General features: G+C 39.4%; 1 protein-coding gene across 3 annotated transcripts in view; it reads right to left on the bottom strand.

The window, feature by feature from the left end:
• LOC146570198 (chemokine-like protein TAFA-5) overlaps positions 1-23,512 on the bottom strand; it is a 46,268-nt gene that overhangs the window by 4,007 nt on the left and 18,749 nt on the right. For 2 of the 3 annotated variants that reach the window (XM_085283086.1, XM_085283085.1), the window contains exons 2-3: positions 17,753-17,902; positions 10,593-10,720 (exon numbers count right to left, since the gene is read on the bottom strand). In XM_085283086.1, the coding sequence (XP_085139212.1) occupies positions 10,593-10,720; positions 17,753-17,902 (278 nt within the window). Of the gene's footprint in view, positions 1-10,592; positions 10,721-17,713; positions 17,903-23,512 lie in introns of all 3 variants that reach the window. The other variant, XM_085283084.1, reaches the window with a different exon arrangement.

The raw sequence follows: 23,512 nt of genomic DNA, 5'->3' as shown, positions 1-23,512 counted from the left end.
CATTGTGTCACTTTCACATCCTAAGTAAATGGATTCCCTTCTCTCCAAGGAGAACTGGATTTTTCTCTGAGTGAGTAGACTGTGATTTACTCCTGTCATTTTCTCCCTGTGTGACTGAAAATAGATAAATCCCCCTGCAGGTTGCCACCACATGGCTGCCTTCAATACAACACTTAAGGAAACATAAAGGTATATATATATATATATATATATATATATATATATATATAGATATATATATATATATATATATATATATATATATATAGATATATAAAAACACCCAGCACGCCCCTGCGGGCGGTTTATCCTTCAAGCTCGGGTCCTCTACCAGAGGCCTGGGAGCTTGAGGGTCCTGCGCAGTATCTTAGCTGTTCCCAGGACTGCGCTCTTCTGGACAGAGATCTCCGATGTTGTTCCCGGGATCTGCTGGAGCCACTCCCCTAGCTTGGGAGTCACCGCACCTAGTGCTCCGATTACCACGGGGACCACCGTTACCTTCACCCTCCACATCCTCTCGAGCTCTTCTCTGAGCCCTTGGTATTTCTCCAGCTTCTCGTGTTCCTTCTTCCTGATATTGCTGTCATTCGGAACCGCTACATCGATCACTACGGCCGTCTTCTTCTGTTTGTCTACCACCACTATGTCCGGTTGGTTAGCCACCACCATTTTGGCCGTCTGTATCTGGAAGTCCCACAGGATCTTAGCTCGGTCATTCTTCACCACCCTTGGGGGCATCTCCCATTTTGACCTCGGGACTTCCAGGTTATACTCGGCACAGATGTTCCTGTACACTATACCGGCCACTTGGTTATGGCGTTCCATGTATGCCTTGCCTGCTAGCATCTTGCACCCTGCTGTTATGTGCTGGATTGTCTCTGGGGCATCTTTACACAGCCTACACCTGGGGTCTTGCCTGGTGTGATAGACCCCAGCCTCTATGGATCTTGTACTCAGAGCTTGTTCTTGTGCTGCCATGATTAGTGCCTCTGTGCTGTCTTTCAGTCCAGCTTTGTCCAGCCACTGGTAGGATTTCTGGATATCAGCCACCTCCTCTATCTGCCGGTGGTACATATATATATATATATATATATATATATATATATATATATATATATATATATATATATATACACACCATATATACATATACACAATTAACAGAAAAGAAATAAAATCCGCCATTCACTGAGAACACGGTGATCCAGGCAGTTGACATAATATAAGTAGAAGCTGAGATGGAGACCTTTACTACGCTTCTTAGATCCAATGAAACAAATACAGACAAATTTTAGAAAGCAGAGTTCTCAGAAATATAAAACTTTCTAAAAAAAACCCTCTAAAAATAATCATTAAAACAATCTTGTACTGTTTAGTAGACTTGCAGGTTAGTTATACTTCATTCCTTATTGACTTACAGTGGTCATCTAACATACAACACTAAGTGCAATAATCTTTTCTGGCATCGTTGTATTTTTACTCAGTTGTATATAGCATTCGTATTCTATTTTTATCTTATTGTATATTTTTATTCTATTTTATTCTACTGTATATAGTATATTATTTTATTCTATTCTGTACAGCTGTGTACTGTATTTATTCTTATTGTATTCTAATTTTTGCGTCATAACTTTTGCACTGTCCACTTCCTGCTGTGACAAAACAAATTTCCCACGTGTGGGACTAATAAAGGTTATCTTATCTTATCTTATACATTACTTCAGCAAACTGTAACCACATATCCTTACATTCAAATGTAATGTGAAATCTGTATATTGTTTCTTGTGTGTGCCCCTGCAATTTAAACTTGTTTTATTACAAGATGCAATAAAACAAGATTAAATCTACAAATCTTCATGTCTTAATAACATAACAGTGTCATCTGTAGCTTGCACCTGTAAGTGACAGAGATGACAGATATGAGCTTAACTGTGTTACACGCTAGTTTAAAATACATTACTGCTCTACAATGTCATATACCGGCTCCCGTCATTAGTGTCTGTGTGTTTTATCTGCCATTTCCATGATAAACACCACAGCTGAGAGTAAACTGGAAAGCAGGCAGCTTTTTTCCCAACATAATTGCTTTATGATGAATTGTGGCTGGTGATGACAAATAATGAGCTCTGTTTCTATTTATTTCACCTCTAAAGCAAACACAAATCACAACTTATCCCATTAATATTGAATAACTTATAGCATCTTAATTCACCCAACCAACATATGTTTAAATCCTGCTGAGATACAGTGGGGCAAAAAAGTATTTAGTCAGCCACCGATTGTGCAAGTTCCCCCACTTAAAATGATGACAGAGGTCAGTAATTTGCACCAGAGGTACACTTCAACTGTGAGAGACAGAATGTGAAAAAAAAATCCATGAATTCACATGGTAGGATTTGTAAAGAATTTATTCGTAAATTAGGGTGGAAAATAAGTATTTGGTCACCTCAAACAAGGAAAATCTCTGGCTCTCACAGACCTGTAACGTCTTCTGTAAGAAGCTTTTCTGTCCCCCACTCGTTACCTGTATGAATGGCACCTGTTTGAACTCATCATCTGTATAAAAGACACCTGTCCACAGCCTCAAACAGTCAGACTCCAAACTCCGCCATGGCCAAGACCAAAGAGCTTTCGAAGGACACCAGGAAAAGTATTGTAGACCTGCACCAGACTGGGAAGAGTGAATCTACAATAGGCAAGCAGCTTGGTGTGAAAAAATCAACTGTGGGAGCAATCATCAGAAAATGGAAGACATACAAGACCACTGATAATCTCCCTCGATCTGGGGCTCCACGCAAGATCTCATCCCGTGGGGTCAAAATGATCATGAGAACGGTGAGCAAAGATCCCAGAACCACACGGGGGGACCTGGTGAATGACCTGCAGAGAGCTGGGACCAAAGTAACAAAGGTCACCATCAGTAACACACTACAACGGCAGGGAATCAAATCCCGCAGTGCCAGACGTGTTCCGCTGCTGAAGCCAGTGCATGTCCAGGCCCGTCTGAAGTTTGCCAGAGAGCACATGGATGATACAGCAGAGGATTGGGAGAATGTCATGTGGTCAGATGAAACCAAAGTAGAACTTTTTGGTATAAACTCAACTCGTCGTGTTTGGAGGAAGAAGAATACTGAGTTGCATCCCAAGAACACCATACCTACTGTGAAGCATGGGGGTGGAAACATCATGCTATGGGGCTGTTTTTCTGCCAAGGGGACAGGACGACTGATCCGTGTTAAGGACAGAATGAATGGGGCCATGTATCGTGAGATTTTGAGCCAAAACCTCCTTCCATCAGTGAGAACTTTGAAGATGAAACGAGGCTGGCAATGATCCAAAACACACCGCCCGGGCAACAAAGGAGTGGCTCCGTAAGAAGCATTTGAAAGTCCTGGAGTGGCCTAGCCAGTCTCCAGACCTCAACCCCATAGAAAATCTGTGGCGGGAGTTGAAAGTCCGTGTTGCTCGGCGACAGCCCCAAAACATCACTGCTCTCGAGAAGATCTGCATGGAGGAATGGGCCAAAATACCAGCTACTGTGTGTGCAAACCTGGTAAAGACCTATAGTAAACGTTTGATCTCTGTTATTGCCAACAAAGGTTATGTTACAAAGTATTGAGTTGTATTATTGACCAAATACTTATTTTCCACCCTGATTTACGAATAAATTCTTTACAAATCCTACCATGTGGATTCATGGATTTTTTTTTTTCACATTCTGTCTCTCACAGTTGAAGTGTACCTCTGGTGCAAATTACTGACCTCTGTCATCATTTTAGGTGGGGGAACTTGCACAATCGGTGGCTGACTAAATACTTTTTTGCCCCACTGTACATCAGTCCAGCTACCCTATATGGACACAGGTATTGGGCTACAACTCTGAATCTTTGAATTCTGCTCTTTTTAGACCCATTGGCACATAAAATGCCACCCTTGCAACAAGTCAGTTTCCTTCCTCCTACATACTCTGAAATCACCTATTAGTGGTATTATTGCAAAGTGGAAGTCTGTTAGACCATCTCAGCCATGAAGTGACAGACCATTAAAATTTACAAAATAGGATCAAAGAGTGCTGAGACCCAAAGTGCATAAAAGTCACCCACATTCTGTTGACTCAATAGTTGCAGAGTTCAAAACCTTATCTGGCATTAACTAGAGATGGACCGATCCGATATTACATATCGGTATTAGTCCGATACTGACCTAAATTACTGGATCGGATATCAGAGAGAAATAAAAAATGTAATCCGATCCATTAAATATCAGGAAAGCACCTCACAAAACTTGCAACACGCTGTAGCTCGCCTCATAACCTTAGCACTTCGGAGCAGTATGCATCACGTGATAGAGCGGCTGTGGCCTGCCAGACCTGTCAGTGGTCTGGTTGAGCATTTGGAGCTTCGCTAGCAACCCGGCATTTCATCTCCGACAAAGTTATCCCCGAGAGAAGTAAAGCAAGTGTGTAAGTCCATCTCTGAATGTTTGTACAGCATTCCCACGTTAAGCTTAACAACCGATTTATGGAGCTACTGCCTCTTCTCTCTTTCTCCCTCTCCAATCATGAAACTGCTTAATGATCAGCTGATCGGCTTTTCTGTCGCGAGTCCATCTCTCTTGTTTGTTTTTGGCCCACTTTGCACCAGAAAGAGGAAACCAGCGGCTGAACAACAGCAGCACGTTTAAGCTTGATAAGCTGTTGTTAGAATATATTTAATATTACTTTCTACACCAGGATCCTTTTCTACTAGGGGTGCAACGATACTCGTATGGATATTGAACCGTTCGATACAGTGCTTTCGGTTCGGTACGCATATGTATCGAACAATACAAAATTTGTAATTTATTTTATCAACTTTCCTTCTGACGATGCTGTCTGTATTGAGCGCTCAGTGAATCTGCGTTCGACTACTCTGCCTAGGCTGCACTGTCAAGCGCAGATCCACTGAGCGCTCAACACAGACAGCATCGTCAGAAGGAAGAGCGCAGGGCAAGCTAGCGAGACAGAAGTTAAGCTCTCCTTGCAACATGGAAAATTGAACCTCCCCCACCCTCATTCAGATCTGGCGTTTGGAATTATTTTGGTTTTCATGTGACGTATGACCCTGAAGGTAAGCGCGTCATTGACTAAAGTAAAACAGTATGTTGTCATGGTCGCTGTGTGGCAGGCAGGATGAGGACCCAAAATGCAAACTCACGGACTCAGGGGATAAACTCAAAATGCAGCTTTATTGCTGACAAAAGATAATAGGAAAAACTAATCTGGGAAAAACTAACATAAAGCTCACCAGGAAACACAGGGGGAATCACACACAGCATGAGGGAGAACGCGACACAGAACTGAGGAAGACGCAGACATAAATACACAGAGGGTTAACGATGGAAGTGGGAGCACACGGGGAACACAGGTGACACTGATAATCATAACAAGACACGGCAGGAGTGAACGCAACACTAACGGGAGACGGGCAAAGTAAAACAGGAAGTACAGAGGTTCAGACAGGAGGAGAGAGAGCACGGGGAAAACACCGGGCTGGGGAAAACATAGAATAAAACACAAAGAGAGACGAGGGCTCATAAATACACAGAGGGGCACACAGGGGGTAAGAGTCACGAAGGGAAAACACTTAGGGAACAACACAACAGGGCAACTCAGGAAACATGGCCTAAATAAGGAACGAAATACAAAAATACATGAAAACTAAGAATACTGGGCCCACATGGCCCAGGACCATGGCATATGTTGGATGTGCCACGCACTAGTGTGTTAGCGCAGTTAGCTCGTTAATGTGTTGGCCGTTTAGCCCCACGCACTGAGATTTGCCGTGTTGTGGCGTTAACGTCATTTCAACGAGATTAACGCTGACAGCGCTAGTGGGAACACAACGAATATGACTGCACATTTACACCGACATCATCCTAGTGCAAAGACAAGTGGAAGAAGACAAAAACAACAAGCATGCATGCTACAAACTTTACCCGAGTCATTTAGACAGCCGTTAGCACATGATTCTCCTTATGGGGACCTGATATGTTTAATATTGTGGCGAGCTCAGACAAGGTGGAGACGGAGGTGTCGTTTAGTCTTGCTTCCCGTGAGCTAGCCAGGGAGCACAGCCCTTTATTGACATCTGCAGAAGAACACTGCCGCTAGCTAACTGCTCAGCACGGCAACCGCACAGCAACAACAATACACAGGGCGCCCTCTGACCCCAGAAGGACACACCGTCGCAGCGAGAGGGCATCACCCGTCACTATGGCAACATAAACAAAACATAACTGTGCAAACAGAACCCCGAACAGCCCTGACCCGCTACATAGCCCCCAACTAAGGGGTTAGTCGTCCCCGACGACCCCATTACCCCACACAAAGTCCTGCAAATGTCCAGGTGCCTTCTTCTGGCGCACCGGCCGGTCACGACCGGCGGGGAAAAGTCACTAGGGTCAGAACATGGGGTGCCACCATCATCCCACTTCTGACACCAATGTGGCGAGCTCAGACAAGGAGGAGACGGAGGTGTCGTTTGGTATTGCTTCCCGTGAGCTAGCCAGGGAGCACAGCCGTTTATTGACATCTGTAGAAGAACACTGCCGCTAGCTAACTACTCAGCGCAGCAACCGCACAGCAACAACAACAACACACAGGGCGCCCTCTGCCCCCGGAAGGACACACCGTCGCAGCGAGAGGGCGTCACCCGTCACTATGGCAACATAAACAAAACATAACTGTACAAACAGAACCCCGAACAGCCCTGACCCGCTACATACAATATGCTGCTGAGAATATAGCCCAGAAGAAGCGTATAGTATAGCTTTTATTTTGGAAAGAGCCATTTCTCTGTAATAAACTCTCTTTTCCAAAGATGAGTGATTCCTCAATCAGATACAGGGCTTGCAAAATCGCTAGCCCGACGTCTGTTTTACAAATTTGGAAGATCCCAAGAAGTTTCTCTAGGTATGTTTGTTTTTTGTAAGCATGTTTGAGATAAATTAGATAAAAAAAAGCTTTCCGTCTTTCTCCAAAAGTCCATGATAATATAATATAATATAATATAATATAATATAATAAAGATATATTAGGTAGTTTTCCCCTCACTCACATTCCTCCAGTTCAAAAAGTCTACATCTGTTGGCTTAAAAAAAAAAAAAACCTTGTTAGAAAGAAAACTTTTTCCTCTGTGATCTGAGGGTAAAATTATGGCTGTAAAGTAAAAGTTCCTCAATGGAAAAGGTTAGAAATGAGAATATTAGAGGGGCAGCTCAGGTTGAGCAGTTAGGACTCAAACTTAGAAAGGCAGGGTTGAGACGGTCTGGGCATGTGCAGAGGGCTGGATGTTGAATATGCAGCTGGTAAGGAGGAGGAAGGTTTATGGATGTGCAGGAGTGAAGGAGAACATGGAGAGGGTTGATGTGGGATGCTTGATGTAGAGATCCCATCCCATAGCAACAACTGTAATGCCAAAAGAGGTCATTTCTTGAAGACGTTAAGCTGTTAATTTTCATATTTTTTCTATTCATAAGCAAGATTAGACAAAATAAGTATTAAAGATTAAGTTTCTGAAAATGTCGTAGGTTTCACGAATGGTTATTTCATTACACATCATAAAGGTAAATATGTATTGTATGTATGTAAAATTCACCAATAAGCAAATTTTACATCTAAATAATTGATATAGAAGAAGATAATTATGGAAAAGTCAAAAGTGAATTTTGGATAACAGGTGGCATTAGTTACACTAAAAAAAAAAAAAAAAAACTACAACAATAAATGAAGAAAAACTCTCACTGCTAAATTTATTGAACAGGTCATTGTCTGCATTTTAAAACTGACCTCAAAATTAGGACACATTTTAATACATTATTTACTGTAAAAGTACAACAGTAAAAGTTTCTCACACCATCTACAACTGCCTGTGCTTCATTGGATATGCAGCCTTTCTCTTTCATTAAGCATCCACAGTGCTGCACCTCAGTCGGCAGCCTTTGAGCCTCTCAGCTTTTCTCCTGTTTGGGACTGAAACCTGTCCGACTTCTGCTCACTTCATCTATGGCTCCCCTGCTGCTCTGTGCAACCAGCAACCTAGGTGTGGCTAGGCAGTCTGGCTAGGCAAAATTACCTTTTTATACCAATTTCTATATGGTCAAAATGACATTGTCATCTTTCTATCCCTATTACCCCCAAATTCACTATATAATGAATAATTCAATTTTTGAAAAAGTAATGAAACATGAGATCATGGAGTTTAATTGCAGAGAGTTACACTATTTTTAAAATGGCCTCAAAATGACCTCCGTCTTGGTTCTTGTGTTAAATATTTAAAACTGTGATGTTTCTCCTTTAAACTGGTTTAAAACATCTGGAGAGAAACAGAAATTGACATTTCTATTGTAAAAGGTTGAAAAGCAAATTTAATTTGAGGCTTATCTTAACATGGTCATGAACTCCAATAGCTAACTGGCAACATTTAACATTTTTAAAATCAGAGATATTCTGAGCATACTTTTATTTTTCTAAAATTAAGAAGGGGCTTTAATTTTTTAAAAGGTTCATAGCATTAACAGTTTCATATTCTTTAACTGTAAAACATGTTTATGCTCATCTAGATTTGCCACAAATTCTATTGAGGTGCTTTAAAGTGTGCAGATCTGAATAATTGTTTTGTTTGCTTAGCATTAAAAATGTGGTCAGGGGAGCGGAAATTAAAAAGGAGGTTGTTTCAACTTTTCTTTACTGTAGCCTTCTCATTTACTTGAATGGAGAAGGAATTTTAAGGATCTTTTATGGTTTTTCCGGGTTTTTTATTTTATTTTTAAAGGCATAAAAGGTTTACTGGAAAAAATGACAGCATTGGTGTAAATAGTGTATCTACAACAAAGGTGTGGAAAGCAATGGGACAAGAGTAAGAAGAGAGACAGATTAAAATCAGTGTTGAATGAATTTTCTGGCAAACATTACATGTGAGTACTGAAAGCTGAAATATTTTGCCTGCAATTGTCTGAAAAGGAAAAAAAGACTGAACAGCATTTGTTGAAATTACTGTTAAAAATGGAAATAATTACAAGAGCTATAATTAGGAGCTACGGGGCATCAAAAACTAGAAGGCTTTGGTCTTAAATTATTTTGTCTCCATGGTACTGAATGACATTACCTCAGGAAAAGTTGAATGAACCCAACAATCATACAACGAAAAACTATCATGGTGCTGAGTCTTTGACCCATTGATTTGAAATTTATTGTGGACGCATCATTCTTCTTTTATTTTATTTATTTATTTTTTTACAGTAAGAGAGGATTTATGTTCAAGCTCTTTGAACTTTTTTGAGGTTTGTTCCTCCTTGTGCCTCTGAGATTGTTATCTATATTTCTGGTTCATGGATTATGTTTGTCTCCCTTTGGTTCCAGTCTGTATTTTTATAAGGTTATGTAGCCTTTTGTTATCATCATCTTTCCCTTTCTGTCTCGTCAGTCAATCATGTCTTCATGTTTATTTATTGCCTGTCACTGTATCACGTTCATATGTTTTATTACTGGTCTCAGTCTTTGTTACTTCCTGTTTTATTTTGATAGCCCCTCATCTCGAGTGGATTGCGTTTAGTTTTGGGTCCCCTTGTCTCGTTAATCAGATTCCATTCAGCTATGTTCCCTGGTGTTTCCCTGATGTGTATATATTGTTTGTAATGTAGTGCCTTGTGGTTGTGTCTTCCCTTGCAGTTTGTGCTCTCTGCTGTGAAGTTTGGATTTTCCTTGTTTTGGACTTTTTAGTTTAATGAAACTACCTTTAATTTACCCTTTGTGTTTCTGAATCATGCATTTGAGTGCTGCTACTTAACCAGCCTTGTTAAAAACTCGATAAACAGAAACTTAATTTGTTGAACCAGGTTAATTTCATTCTGTTACAAAAACATGGGTAAAAGTAGCTGAAGATTGTAATGAATTAAACAAAAAAAACCTGAACAACACAAATTTAGATCTTCATTAGACCAATGAACATTCAGATGGGAAGAATGAAGTTATATTAATTCAAAAATGTTCCCTGTTTTAACTCATTATTGTTGGGTTGTTGTTTTTTTTCCAGTTTCTGCTCAAGGATTGTTAATATAATTCTCAAAATTACTTTTGACAAGACTCACGGTGAACCTGACATTATATTTTTCATGGACAACAAAGCTGAACTGTGTATGAAATATGGGAATTTGTTTTTCATAAGGTATTTAAAAGAGAAAAAAATTATAAAATGATTACTCCAAATTACATCTGTTGGAAGGCTGTTGACAACTGGGGGGAAAAATAGCTCCTCCTTCACAGTAAACTTGCACCAATAAAGACTGCACACCTGAGGTAGGGTGTACAGCTTTCTTCATTCTTACAATTTAAGTTCCCATGTTTGGAGCTTACTTAAACTCTGTGATTCACAGTTTTGTAAAAATAGGATGACTCCTTGAACAATACAACAGGTTTTGCTTCTATACTTTCTGTTACTACATGCAACTAAAGTGGTGAAATCAATTTCCAGTATGTCTTGCAAATATGTTCAAATCACCATTTTTTCAGTGGTAAGTGTGTTTGTATTTGTCAGCGAAGCTTGTTTTCTCACCGTGGTGGTTTTCACTCTGCCTCCTGGTTGAGTACAGGTCCAGCCTGACTGATTGACCAGGAGATTACAGCCTTCATCCTCTAAGCATGGAGTCATCTCACACCACTGTCGACTCGTGATGATACGAACTGAGGAGGACGACAAGAGGAAGAAGAGGTAAGTATGCTTGAGCTTCAATTTTAAGTTTTTACGTTATTTGTGTTTTTTCATCAGCATCTTATGGCTGAACAACCCCCCCATCTCCTTTATCATAAATGATGATTTTATTCTTGTTGATGTTTCTCCTTTTACTCCTACTGTTAATAATGAAGAAATAAGTGCAGATACACAACTGTATTTGAAAATTCTACATAATCTGTAATCTATATTCTGCAATGGCACTCCGAGTTTGCAGTGTTTGCATAGAGTGTAAATAATTGTTGAACATACCAAGCTACTCATGCACAGTCTTTACAGAACATTGACAATTTTATTAAGATACACATACAAAATATAACAAGAAATACCAAGGGCTTTATGGTAAACATTGGTGAAATAACCCTTTAAAACAATGTTGCAGCAGATGTAGAGTAACAAGGGTTCTGTGATAGTTAACCTCTGTCCAGCATTTTCAGTCAGATGTGTGTGACTCTGGATCATGTCGAAAGAAGACCATCAAACATCTGTTATTAACAGCTGTATGTGTTTTCAATTAAACACTATAAGTGGACAACACAAAATAATTTAATGTTTCTCATTATGCAAAGGAAATGTGAGGAAAAGGTGTCAAGGGTAAAAATAAATAAAGATGAACATTAGTCAGACATTTACATGCACTCATCATGTGCATAAATATCATGGTAATTTGGGCCTTACCAGATGATCAGAATGAAAGGCAAAAGCAGTCACTCTACACTCTACAGCTAATGACATGTGAAAAAGTTTTCAAAGAAACTGGAGTCCAGTTTAAAACTTTGCTCATAATTCAACAGCTCGTAAAACCATCTTTAGCAGCAATAACTCAAAGTAACCATTTTCTTTACAATGTCATCATTGAGTGATAGAGGGATTTTGGTCCACTCCTCTTTACAAAATTGTTTCAGTTCATTGAGGTTTGCGTCATCTGTTTAAATGCAACAATATTTCAGTTGGGTTGAGGTCTGCACATCGCCTGGGCCATTTGAACACTTTCGTTCTTTTTTTTTTTGTAGACATTCTTTTCTAGATTTTATTGTGAGGGTTATTTTTTTCTCTCTTGGGCATACAACAACAACAACAACAACAACAACAATAAAAATCTCCTTCAAAAACATAACAAAGAACATAAGAGGTTTAACCTAAAAATCCCCCCAATCACAATCTTATTAAATATCCTAAAGGTCTTAAAGGATGTGCTGCTAATACTATTACAGTAGATCTTTAAGAGGTCTTGCAGAGTGCATATCTGGACAAGTGAAAGCAGCTGTGGGAGCATGAGGGTTACTTACCAGGCAAGTGGGTTTAATGTTGTGGCCAATAAATGCAACATAAAGGTAATCTAATGCAGTGTGCATAATTAATGTAGCATGACATAGCATGAACAAAGCTTATGACATGCCATATAATATATTCTAATATATTATGTAAAATAGAATGACCTGAGTTATCAGCACTATGTGGAAAACACACACACACACACACACACACACACACACACACACACACACACACACACACACACACACACACACACACACCACTTCACTTGCAGGGATATTCCTGCTGTTTGAAGTGATTCTTTACTGACCCAGTCTTTCAGTTCTTGCTCTCATTCCTGGCACTAAATTACACACACTCTGAGCCATGTCTGGGGAAACACAAAGAAAATGAAAGACTGTAGAGGCCTGTAATACATAACCTGGTAATCAGTTCGCCCATTGGAGCAGTGGTGTGATTGTGATAGCCTGTGAGTCCCCAATTATCAAACCAATTTCCTACTGAACAACAGTAGCATTGCTCAGCCATTCTTACATCCCCTCACACCTCTATCCAGATGGAGAGATCCTTCAGGAGGAGGAAACAGTTCAGCTTCAGCAGCTCATTTTTATTGAAAATCTTATTATTAGAATTTAGGTTTAGGAAAAATTACAAAGATTAGTATGGTTGTAATTTAAAATATAAATCTCTATAAAGATTTCTGGCCTTTGTTGGAAATGGAGTATATTTTCTTGTTCCTGGTATCATTAATAGGAATAAATGAAAAATCATTTGTTGTCATATTGAATGTATACTAGCAATATCATCTGTAGTGTGTAGGATGACTTCGCCTTCTTCTTGATTTCTAAAGTTAAGGATAAATTGGTGGAAGCAGAAGGAAAAATATTGCACAGAGTTCATTGAGGAGTTGAGATGGGCTCTGAGTGGTTACCACGATCGTGGCTCAAGAGTTGGGAGTTCGCCTTGTAATTGGAAGGTTGCTGGTTCAAGCCTCGGCTTGGACAGTCTCGGTCGTTGTGTCCTTGGGCAAGACACTTCACCCGTTGCCTACTGGTGGTGGTTAGAGGGCCCGGTGGCGCCAGTGTCCGGCAGCCTCGCCTCTGTCAGTGCGCCCCAGGGTGGCTGTGGCTACAATGTAGCTTGCCATCACCAGTGTGTGAATGTATGGATGACTGGATGTGTAAAGCACTTTGGGGTCCTTTGGGACTAGTAAAGCGCTATACAAATACAGGCCATTTACCAGATGACTGGGAAAGTACCCCTGAAGTGCTGAGGGAAACACGGTATTTGATGTATCCTCTGGAAAAAGGAACAAAGACAAGCAGACTTGGTATGGTATGACCAAACAAAGGAAAGGATCTGAAGGAAGAGGAAAAAGCAAAGAAAAAGTCGATTAGCCAAAGAGATGAAAAAAGTAGACAAGAGTGCTGGGAGTTTAGGCGTATGGGAAACAGAGAGGTAGCAAAGACAAAGGAAAAGGCTTATATTGAGTTGTATGTGATGTTGAGGAGTAAAGGACTTGTATCAAGCTGGAAAAGATGTGCAGAAGATTAGGGTGATTAACGATGTGGCTATTGAGATGAGCAGTGAGAAGACTGTGTTAAAAAGATGGAAGGAGTACCTTGAGGAGCTGATGAATGAAGAAAATCAGAAGAGGATGGATGGAGGACAGTTTCATGGTCCATAGCTCCATGAATTTGGAAAAACTAAGTGTGAGCTCAGTCGTGCTCCTGACTTAATGCAGCATCTTTGGATTTTGACTCTTACTCTTGAAAAAAACTTTTTTGGTCTCAGGATCATGGGCAGAGACCAAGCTGTCAGCACTAGCATCTGTCTTTGACATGAAATTTGGGTCAGTTCAACATCAAAGTTGACCTCCTCACAAGTTTAACGTCCAAGATGAAATTGTACGTGAAGATTTCCACAACTAGACTTACAGAAAGTGATCAACACAAAATTTGAACATAATAGGAATGCTTCACTTAGAGGTTTGCTTTTTGTAAGTTCAGTAATTTGATAATAATCAGACACTGTATTAGAGCCTAGTTATTTAAATCTAAAACATGAATTGCTTTCTAAATATCTGCTTACTATTATTATGTCTGCATTGTTTTAAAAAAAGGGGGTTTCAAAACTTTAGATTTTTAGATCAAAAAAATGATTGAATTTCTTACTAAATTTTTGTTTAAATTAGTAGTTTTTATTTCCTCATGTATACCACATTCCCCTGAAAGTCTCTTAATGTCTAACCAATAACAACACAGGATGGATGAATGCATTTCAAGGTGAATTACGTTGCAGAGTGTAGAAAACAGGAAAGAGACTTTGAATCAATAGTGTGAAATGGAGAATCAGTGGATTAATAGCATGTATCGGTAAGTACCCGAACACCTGTGAGCGCTGCATCACTACTCTGACAAATTAATGACTGCAATGCAGATCCATCCACCACCGCCAAGCACAGTTCATTTATCCAGAAAGCGAGGAGGCCATTTTGTAATGACTTCATTCATCAAAGAGGGTGACCTGAAGGAGGGTTGCTCCTTTGTCTCTAGAGAATGAGACAATCCTACACGTTAGGACTGAAGTGCAAATGAGGCAAACAAAAAATCCGTGCTAAACTTTAAAGTGGACACATCGACAGTACACTGAGAAAGGGTTTTTTTGTTTTGTTTTGTTTTTTAATTTGCTAGAAATTAAAAAATCTGTGCTAAACTTTTACGTGGACACAGACACCAGTTTTAATAGGATACTGTGGTGGTGAAAGGTATGTCATCACCTGAGTCTCTGCTCTGGAGCAGGTTTTCTTGAAGTATTCCACTATTCACTACAGGGATGCTATTAGCAGGTGATGGGCAGTGTCTGGTGTTAAAAAATATAATGCTCAGAGGTTGTTTTGTGTGAACAAAATCTTTGTTTGTGGTCTCAAAGATGTCATGCTTTTTCATTTTTAACTTGTAGTTCTATTCCTGTTAACCAGTAAATAATGAGATAAATATCTAAATTTTAAATAAAGTTGATTTTTAAATAAAGTTTTTTTCCCTCAAGAACTGCAGATATTTTTTTTAACCTAAGATTACAAGAGAAAATACAAACTTGCGCTTTCGCCTGCAGTGTGAACGTAGCCAGAGAGACATGACTGACTGGGGAGACAGAGGGAACATGGAGGCAAGAAATGAAATGTGGAGCAAAGGGAGGACACAGAGACCGTAACTAGAAGCTAAAAAACACAATAAATTTAATATGAACAGAAAACCATCTACCAAACTCAAAACCATGAATAACAATAATCAAGGAATACAAATTAAAACGGATACAAAACGCCGTGACAAAAGAGGAGACAGCTACTGATGAAATGCAAAGAAACTTTGGGCTTTATCCATCTAGGCAGTGACTTTCTGAACTCCACATTCAAGAAGACAATTGGAAGAGTGAAAGCTTCACTTATGTTTTCTCATAAAATAGAAGTACTGGACTGATCTGTTGTCTTAGAACAGGGGTGTCGAACTAAAGGCCTCGAGGGCCGGTGTCCTGCAGGTTTTAGATTTCACCCTTGGTCAACACACCTGAATCAAATGATTAGTTCATTAGCAGGCCTCTGGAGAACTTCAAGACATGCTGAGGAGGTAAATTAGCCATTTGAATCAGCTGTGTTGGATCAAAGACACAAAACCTGCAGGACATCGGCCCTCGAGGCCTGGAGTTCGATACCTGTGTCTTTTTTTTTGTATATTCCTAGAAAAACAATTATTCACAGTATGTTATATTATTTTAGTAAATATCTATTGGAGACCTATTCCAACAAATTTGAAATTAAATGATACCCTGTATCTGAAGTTCTTAAGCTAGTAAATACTGTCAAACAAGTCCTTTTTATGTTGACAAACTACCAGTTGTAGTCAATCGCGATGACTAAAGAGAATTTAATAGGCATCGTCAAATTAAAAATCATTGTGGAATCTTCAACACCACTTATTAAAAGACTTAACTGAATGCATATATACAGATTTTAAACGTGTATGTATACTTTTGACCCTGTATAGATTAGAGAAAATCCAAAATAAACCCAAACATGAGCAATACAAATTTAAAGTAAATAAAGATGCGTGCTGTAAGATCATTCCATCCTGGAAAAAAAACAGTTCAAAGAAATAAAAGTCTCAAATAACTATAATGAGTTTACATAAACTTCTGACCACAACTGCACTTTTATTATCTAGTATTCTATTAGACAGATGCAGCCAGCCATAGCAAACAGATTTACCATAGCATGCTCTAAAAATAAATTATACAAATACAATAAAAAACAAAACAAACAAAAAACAGGAAATGACAAAAGCAAATGCTCAAACAAACATAAACAAATGTAAACATAATAAAAAATATAGAAAAGTCAAATCAAAGATTATAGATAAGCAAATAAAAGTAAGATCACCAATACTGTCAGAGCTTTGCTATAAAAGCACGCTCATCTTGTCATCCAGCTAACCCTTCATATGTTATAGCTGTAAATTTAGTACAGAAATTTGTATCCAAACACAGAAACATGTTATTCCCATGAGTTAAGTTATATCCTAGAAAGCGGATTCTGTTCATCTGGATGTGGCGTGCTCAGTGGGAGACATATTTCATCACTCATCCAAGTGCCTTCAGCAAGCAGTACTTTTGTATAGCGCACTGTTATGTAATGTTACTTCTACACAAGAAACCAGTTTTTTTTAAGTTCATTTGTAACAGCTAAAAAGTTGTCAAATTAAACCAGGCCAACGTTTCTGTTTGTTTTACTGTTTGCTATTCAGCCTCAAAGCTTTTTTTTTTTGGATTCATTTGTATTATGACCAAAACAAATGCCACTGCTAATATGAGGTCGGTTTCACGATCATTGACATATGTGTAACCATTGATCAATAGCAATGAGTCTCTGTGGCTTTCAAACTCCAAAGCTTGATTGAGCAAAGAGTTATGGAAGCCATTTATGTGAAAAGGTAACATCCATCTTGGACCAGAGGCCGAGGCCTTATGGTTCAGCAAGGAGAGCATGTTCAGAGTCTGCTGGCAGACGAAGAAAAGGCTGTCTTCCTGCCGGAGCTCTGTTCCCACAATCTGAAAAATGCATATGTTACCCAGTTCCAGTGACACGGAGTTAGTCGATTGGAGTAGGTAAAAACCTCTCTCCCCTGTCTGAACAAAAATGTCTACACAGATGGACACATTTGTGTACACAAATTACACTTAATGGTACATCTTTTACTTACTTACAATGCTATGATTGGACCCATTCCTCAACTCTCTGTGAATGGTTCTCATTGCCATTGATCACTGGGCATATAAATTTGCATATTCATACTCAAAAAACTGACCTCACAGCGCATTGTTAGTCATGGAGCAAGTTTTGGTCATCATGTAACTGTGCTGATTATAGGGTTGGGGAAACCTGCAGTCAGCTGAGACTGAAGAAGACACTAAAAACGCTGAGTCCAGATGAACATAACCAACTTTTTGGGATTTCCTTAGTTCATTTGTGGTAGCCAAAAAGGTGTTAAATGAAACCTGGCATTTTCTACCTCTTTTTACAGTTTGATATTCAAAATGTAAACTTTTTTTCCTGATTCACTGATTGTCTTATTTAACATAATATATTTTTATATATTATTCATCGTATTCACCAGTCAGCAGCAGTCGTCTGAGGACAGTGAGGATCTTACCATCCACACAGGCTGGTCTGGCTCTCGTCGTACCAGCAATCTGTTCCTTCTTGCAGGCGCAGCGAGCTGTCTGCCGTGCGATGGTCCTCCTGGGCTGGCTGCTGTCACGGTCCAGAGTCACAATCTCACAGGTCCCTGCTACCAGCTGGCCTGAGGGAAGCGAGCAGGAAAATCCCATAAACTTCATCGGTCAATTTAACTTTGATGACAATGTTTTACATTCTGTTTATTTTAACGATAATTGTACATCTTTAACACTTTATTTTCACTGAATACACTCAGCTTCCAGCTTAAAGTTTCAAAGCTAAGAACATCTCTAAACTTGTTTCCTGAACATGACAGTGACTTCAGGGTACTTAAATGATCTGCACAGTCACAAGCTCAGTCACAAGCTCTAAGTCCAAGAAAGCATCTTTGGGATATGATGGAATAGAAGATTTGGCTGTACAGTTGATGAATGTGAACCTTGCTGCATCTATGCCGCAAAGAATTAAGGTAGTTCTGAAGGTAAAAGGAGTCCCATCTGGTACGAGCAAGTGTACCTAAAGAAAGTTACCGGTGGCTGTATAATAATCAGGCCCCATCTTATCTTAATGACCTTGTAGTACCATATCACCCTATTAGAGCACTTCGCTCTCGCTCTGCAGGCCTACTTGTTGTTCCTAGAGTATTTAAAAGTAGAATGGGAGGCAGAGCCTTCAGTTTTCAGGCCCCTCTTCTGTGGAACCAGCTTCCAGTTTGGATTCGGGAGACAGACACTATCTCTACTTTTAAGATTAGGCTTAAAACTTTCCTTTTTGCTAAAGCATATAGTTAGGGCTGGATCAGGTGACCCTGAATCCTCCCTTAGTAGTGCTGCAATAGACGTAGGCTGCCGGGGGATTCCCATGATGCACTGAGTTTTTCCTTTCCAGTCACCTTTCTCACTCACTATGTATTAACAGACCTCTCTGCACTGAATCATATCTGTTATTAACCTCTGTCTCTCTTCCACAGCATGTCTTTATCCTGTCTTCCTTCTCTCTCCCCAACCGGTCGCAGCAGATGGCCGCCCCTCCCTGAGCCTGGTTCTGCCGGAGGTTTCTTCCTGTTAAAAGGGAGTTTTTCCTTTCCACTGTCGCCAAAGTGCTTGCTCATAGGGGGTCATATGATTGTTGGGTTTTTCTCTGTATCTATGAAGCGCCTTGAGCCGACTTTTGTTGTGATTTGGCGCTATATAAATAAAATTGAATTGAATTGAATAATCATATCATGTCATGATTTTCATGTGAGAAATGAGCTTTCAAGCTCCTACTTTAACATGAAGGCTTTGAAAAACATTTGTAGGGACCCATACAATTTGCCCATACAACCCCTCACCCCTTCACCTATGCAGATGTATAATTAATCCTCAGAAACAAAATTAAAGTGCCTTTATTACAATAACACATTCTGTCAATTTGTTATTTAAATAAATATTTCTCATGAAAAGGAAAAAATAGAGAGCAGTGGAATCGAATCACAGTAGAAGATTAAAGCCTTGGGATTTGAAGAGGTTGGGTGTATGTGGTTTCTGTGGTGACTGCAGCAGTCCCCCCTGCATGCTGATGAACTGTCATCAATAGGGCTATGGATGGACCATCGCCTTTCCAGAGAGGTCCTGACTCACAACAGCCAGGAGCTCAGAAAAGAGAAAACAAGAGGCTCCGTTCAGAGAGGGGTCAGCAGGGTCACAATATGAAAAACAGCAACGACAATAGAATAGCAGCAGTGCCCACAGCAACAGCCACAAAAACAAGGGGAAAAGTTCATTAAAGATGAGGCATTTTCAAAAGGTTCAGCAGCATTACTCCCTGGGCAGCTGGTCATTTTTGTCAACAGGCATGTCTGGAAAACACCTTTGTGGACACAAATTTTTCCAAAAGAACAAAAGAGAAAAACAGAGAAGGAGATGTTTGTTCTGCCCTATGAGGTTTTTAACAGCTGGGCATAGAATGGGAGGTCAGATATCCACGGCACCTTTGAGGGACCTCCTGAAACGTAATAATTAATTCTTGTATACTATCTGTAATATGTTCTTCTTCATTTATACCTGTTCTTTATGGTTCTTTTGTGATCTATTTATTTAATTTATACACTCATTATATTCGTCATGGGCAGAATGGTGGCACAGTAGTTAGCACTGTTGCTTCACAGAATGTTCTTGAGTTTGATTCTAACATCTGGTGAGGGCCTTTGTGTGAATCACAGAAAAAGTTTCTGGCACAACTTCACCTACTTCCAAGGTGCATGGAGAGGATGAAACAATTCACAATGCAGGAACTCCCGCAATGCTTAAGGGAAGAGGAACAACTTTATTATGTGACCAACGCTTTTCGGCTTGTGGCCTTCATCAGGGTCATAGTAAAACATTGTAGAAGTTTGCTTAAATAAAAGACAGGGAACAGAAAAAAAATTCAAAATAACCAATCACATCTTCATAGATATATAAGATAATGTATAACAGGTTGGTATTTGGTTAAGTCACACCCAAGTAAACATACTGGACTAGATCATTAATGATGAAGATAATCATCAATAATAAGGGACATAATCCCCAGCTGTCTCAAAATAACACGTGTGAAATACATAAAAAGAATATTATGAATATACAAACAAAAAAAAAAAACCATAAAATGGTTACAAATGACAGCATTTCATAAAAAAATAAGGAGGTTGGTGCAGCAGTTAAGAAACAAGAGGAAGTCATAACATGAAAACACATTTGTGGAAAGGTCCTCATTTATGTCTCTACAATGTAAAATCTCTCAAATGTAGACTTAAAACGAGATGTCTAGAATGCTACACCTTCTTTTGCTGATAAAATAAATATAAATAAATAAATAAACATTACCCATGCGAGAATATTGTAACTGGGAAAAAAAATAATAAAAACATTAAAAATATAAAAAGGTTTAAGCTCACAAAAACTCATTGATAGAAAAATCCTCATTCACACCTCTAGGGTGCAGACTTTTAAAACGGAATATCCAAAATGCTTCTCTTTTTTTCCGGATAAAATTAGTATTACCACCTCTTTGGTTTAGTTTAATTGCTTCAATGCCAAGAAAAAATAAAGGTGAACTTGGATGTTTATCATTGAAGCGTCTTGCAACAGGGTTGGTTAGATCATTCCTCTTGATCGAACTTCTGTGTTCATTAATTCGATCTTTTAGAGGGCAGGATGTTTCTCTTATATATATTTTAATGCATGGGCACTGTATCATGTAGATTACATTTTTAGTTCAGCATGTGATAAAGCCCTTTATTGCAATGGTTTTGTTACTTATAGGGTCTTTGAATGATTTTACATTTTTGGTGTATTGACAATTAATGCATGACCCACACTTGAAATTACCTTGTACGTTATGGCTTATTAGGATTTTATCTGAAGTATTAGGGTCCTGGCAAGCTCTATCTTTAATATTCCTTCCTCTCCTATAGGTTATCATTGGTGGTTCCTTATACAGGGAGTGCAGAATTATTAGGCAAATGAGTATTTTGTCCACATCATCCTCTTCATGCATGTTGTCTTACTCCAAGCTGTATAGGCTCGAAAGCCTACTACCAATTAAGCATATTAGGTGATGTGCATCTCTGTAATGAGAAGGGGTGTGGTCTAATGACATCAACACCCTATATCAGGTGTGCATAATTATTAGGCAACGTCCTTTCCTTTGGCAAATGGGTCAAAAGAAGGACTTGACAGGCTCAGAAAAGTCAAAAATAGTGAGATATCTTGCAGAGGGATGCAGCAGTCTCAAAATTGCAAAGCTTCTGAAGCGTGATCATCGAACAATCAAGCGTTTCATTCAAAATAGTCAACAGGGTCACAAGAAGCGTGTGGAAAACCCAAGGCGCAAAATAACTGCCCATCAACTGAGAAAAGTCAAGCGTGCAGCTGCCAAGATGCCACTTGCCACCAGTTTGGCCATATTTCAGAGCTGCAACATCACTGGAGTGCCCAAAAGCACAAGCTGTGCAATACTCAGAGACATGGCCAAGGTAAGAAAGGCTGAAAGACGATCACCACTGAACAAGACACACAAGCTGAAACGTCAAGACTGGGCCAAGAAATATCTCAAGACTGGTTTTTCTAAGGTTTTATGGACTGATGAAATGAGAGTGAGTCTTGATGGGCCAGATGGATGGGCCCGTGGCTGGATTGGTAAAGGGCAGAGAGCTCCAGTCCGACTCAGACGCCAGCAAGGTGGAGGTGGAGTACTGGTTTGGGCTGGTATCATCAAAGATGAGCTTGTGGGGCCTTTTCGGGTTGAGGATGGAGTCAAGCTCAACTCCCAGTCCTACTGCCAGTTTCTGGAAGACACCTTCTTCAAGCAGTGGTACAGGAAGAAGTCTGCATCCTTCAAGAAAAACATGATTTTCATGCAGGACAATGCTCCATCACACGCGTCCAAGTACTCCACAGCGTGGCTGGCAAGAAAGGGTATAAAAGAAGAAAAACTAATGACATGGCCTCCTTGTTCACCTGATCTGAACCCCATTGAGAACCTGTGGTCCATCATCAAATGTGAGATTTACAAGGAGGGAAAACAGTACACCTCTCTGAACAGTGTCTGGGAGGCTGTGGTTGCTGCTGCACGCAATGTTGATGGTGAACAGATCAAAACACTGACAGAATCCATGGATGGCAGGCTTTTGAGTGTCCTTGCAAAGAAAGGTGGCTATATTGGTCGCTGATTTGTTTTTGTTTTGTTTTTGAATGTCAGAAATGTATATTTGTGAATGTGAAGATGTTATATTGGTTTCACTGGTAAAAATAAATAATTGAAATGGGTATATATTTGTTTTTTGTTAAGTTGCCTAATAATTATGCACAGTAATAGTCACCTGCACACACAGATATCCCCCTAAAATAGCTAAAACTAAAAACAAACTAAAAACTACTTCCAAAAACATTCAGCTTTGATATTAATGAGTTTTTTGGGTTCATTGAGAACATGGTTGTTGTTGTTCAATAATAAAATTATTCCTCAAAAATACAACTTGCCTAATAATTCTGCACTCCCTGTAGGTACCTAATAGGTTTGGGTCATTTTGAAGTATATGCCAGTGTTTTAAAATGATTTCTTTAATGGTTCTGGTTTTTGGTGTAAAAGTTGTGCAAAAGACAAGGTTAGATTTAAGTTTTGGAGATTTCTTAGTTGCTAAATAGAAATCCTTGCTTACTTAATTCACCTTCTCTTCTGCAGATCTTAACCACTCCTCTTTGTATTTTCTTTCTTTAAATTTGTTCAACATTGTTCTTTGCTCTCATTATATTCATCTGGAATTTCACAGATACGTTTGAGTCTAATCAATTGGCTTGAAGTAATGTATTCCAATCAGTGGGTTTAGAATAGAGACAGGTGGATAGAGATTTGTCTTTTTTTGTTACTTTTATGTCCACAAAGTTAATTTCTTCAGTACTGTAATTGAGGATGAAATGTAAGCCTGCAAAATGTCCATTAAGGAATTCTACGAACTGTAGTAATATAGAGACTGGTCCTTTCTGAGCGGTGAAGTTTGCATGTTCTCCCTGTGTTTGCCTGGGTTCTCTCTGGGTACTCTGGCTTCTTCCCAACTAACCCCACTAACAGGCAGTTAGTGGGGTTTGGTTAATTGGTCATTCTAAATTGCCCATAGGTTTGAATGTGAGTAAAATGGTTGTTTGTCTGTCTCTCTGTGTTAGCCCTGCATCAGGTTGGCGACCTATCGGGGATAGGCTCAAACCCTCCCCAA

The sequence above is a fragment of the Mchenga conophoros genome, linkage group LG7, assembly GCF_057382185.1.
Source record: "Mchenga conophoros isolate Kocher_MC1m ecotype Shallow Benthic linkage group LG7, M_conophoros_male_GT1.1, whole genome shotgun sequence".
Lineage (NCBI taxonomy): Eukaryota > Metazoa > Chordata > Actinopteri > Cichliformes > Cichlidae > Mchenga > Mchenga conophoros.
This window is presented reverse-complemented; position numbering and strand designations above follow the sequence as displayed.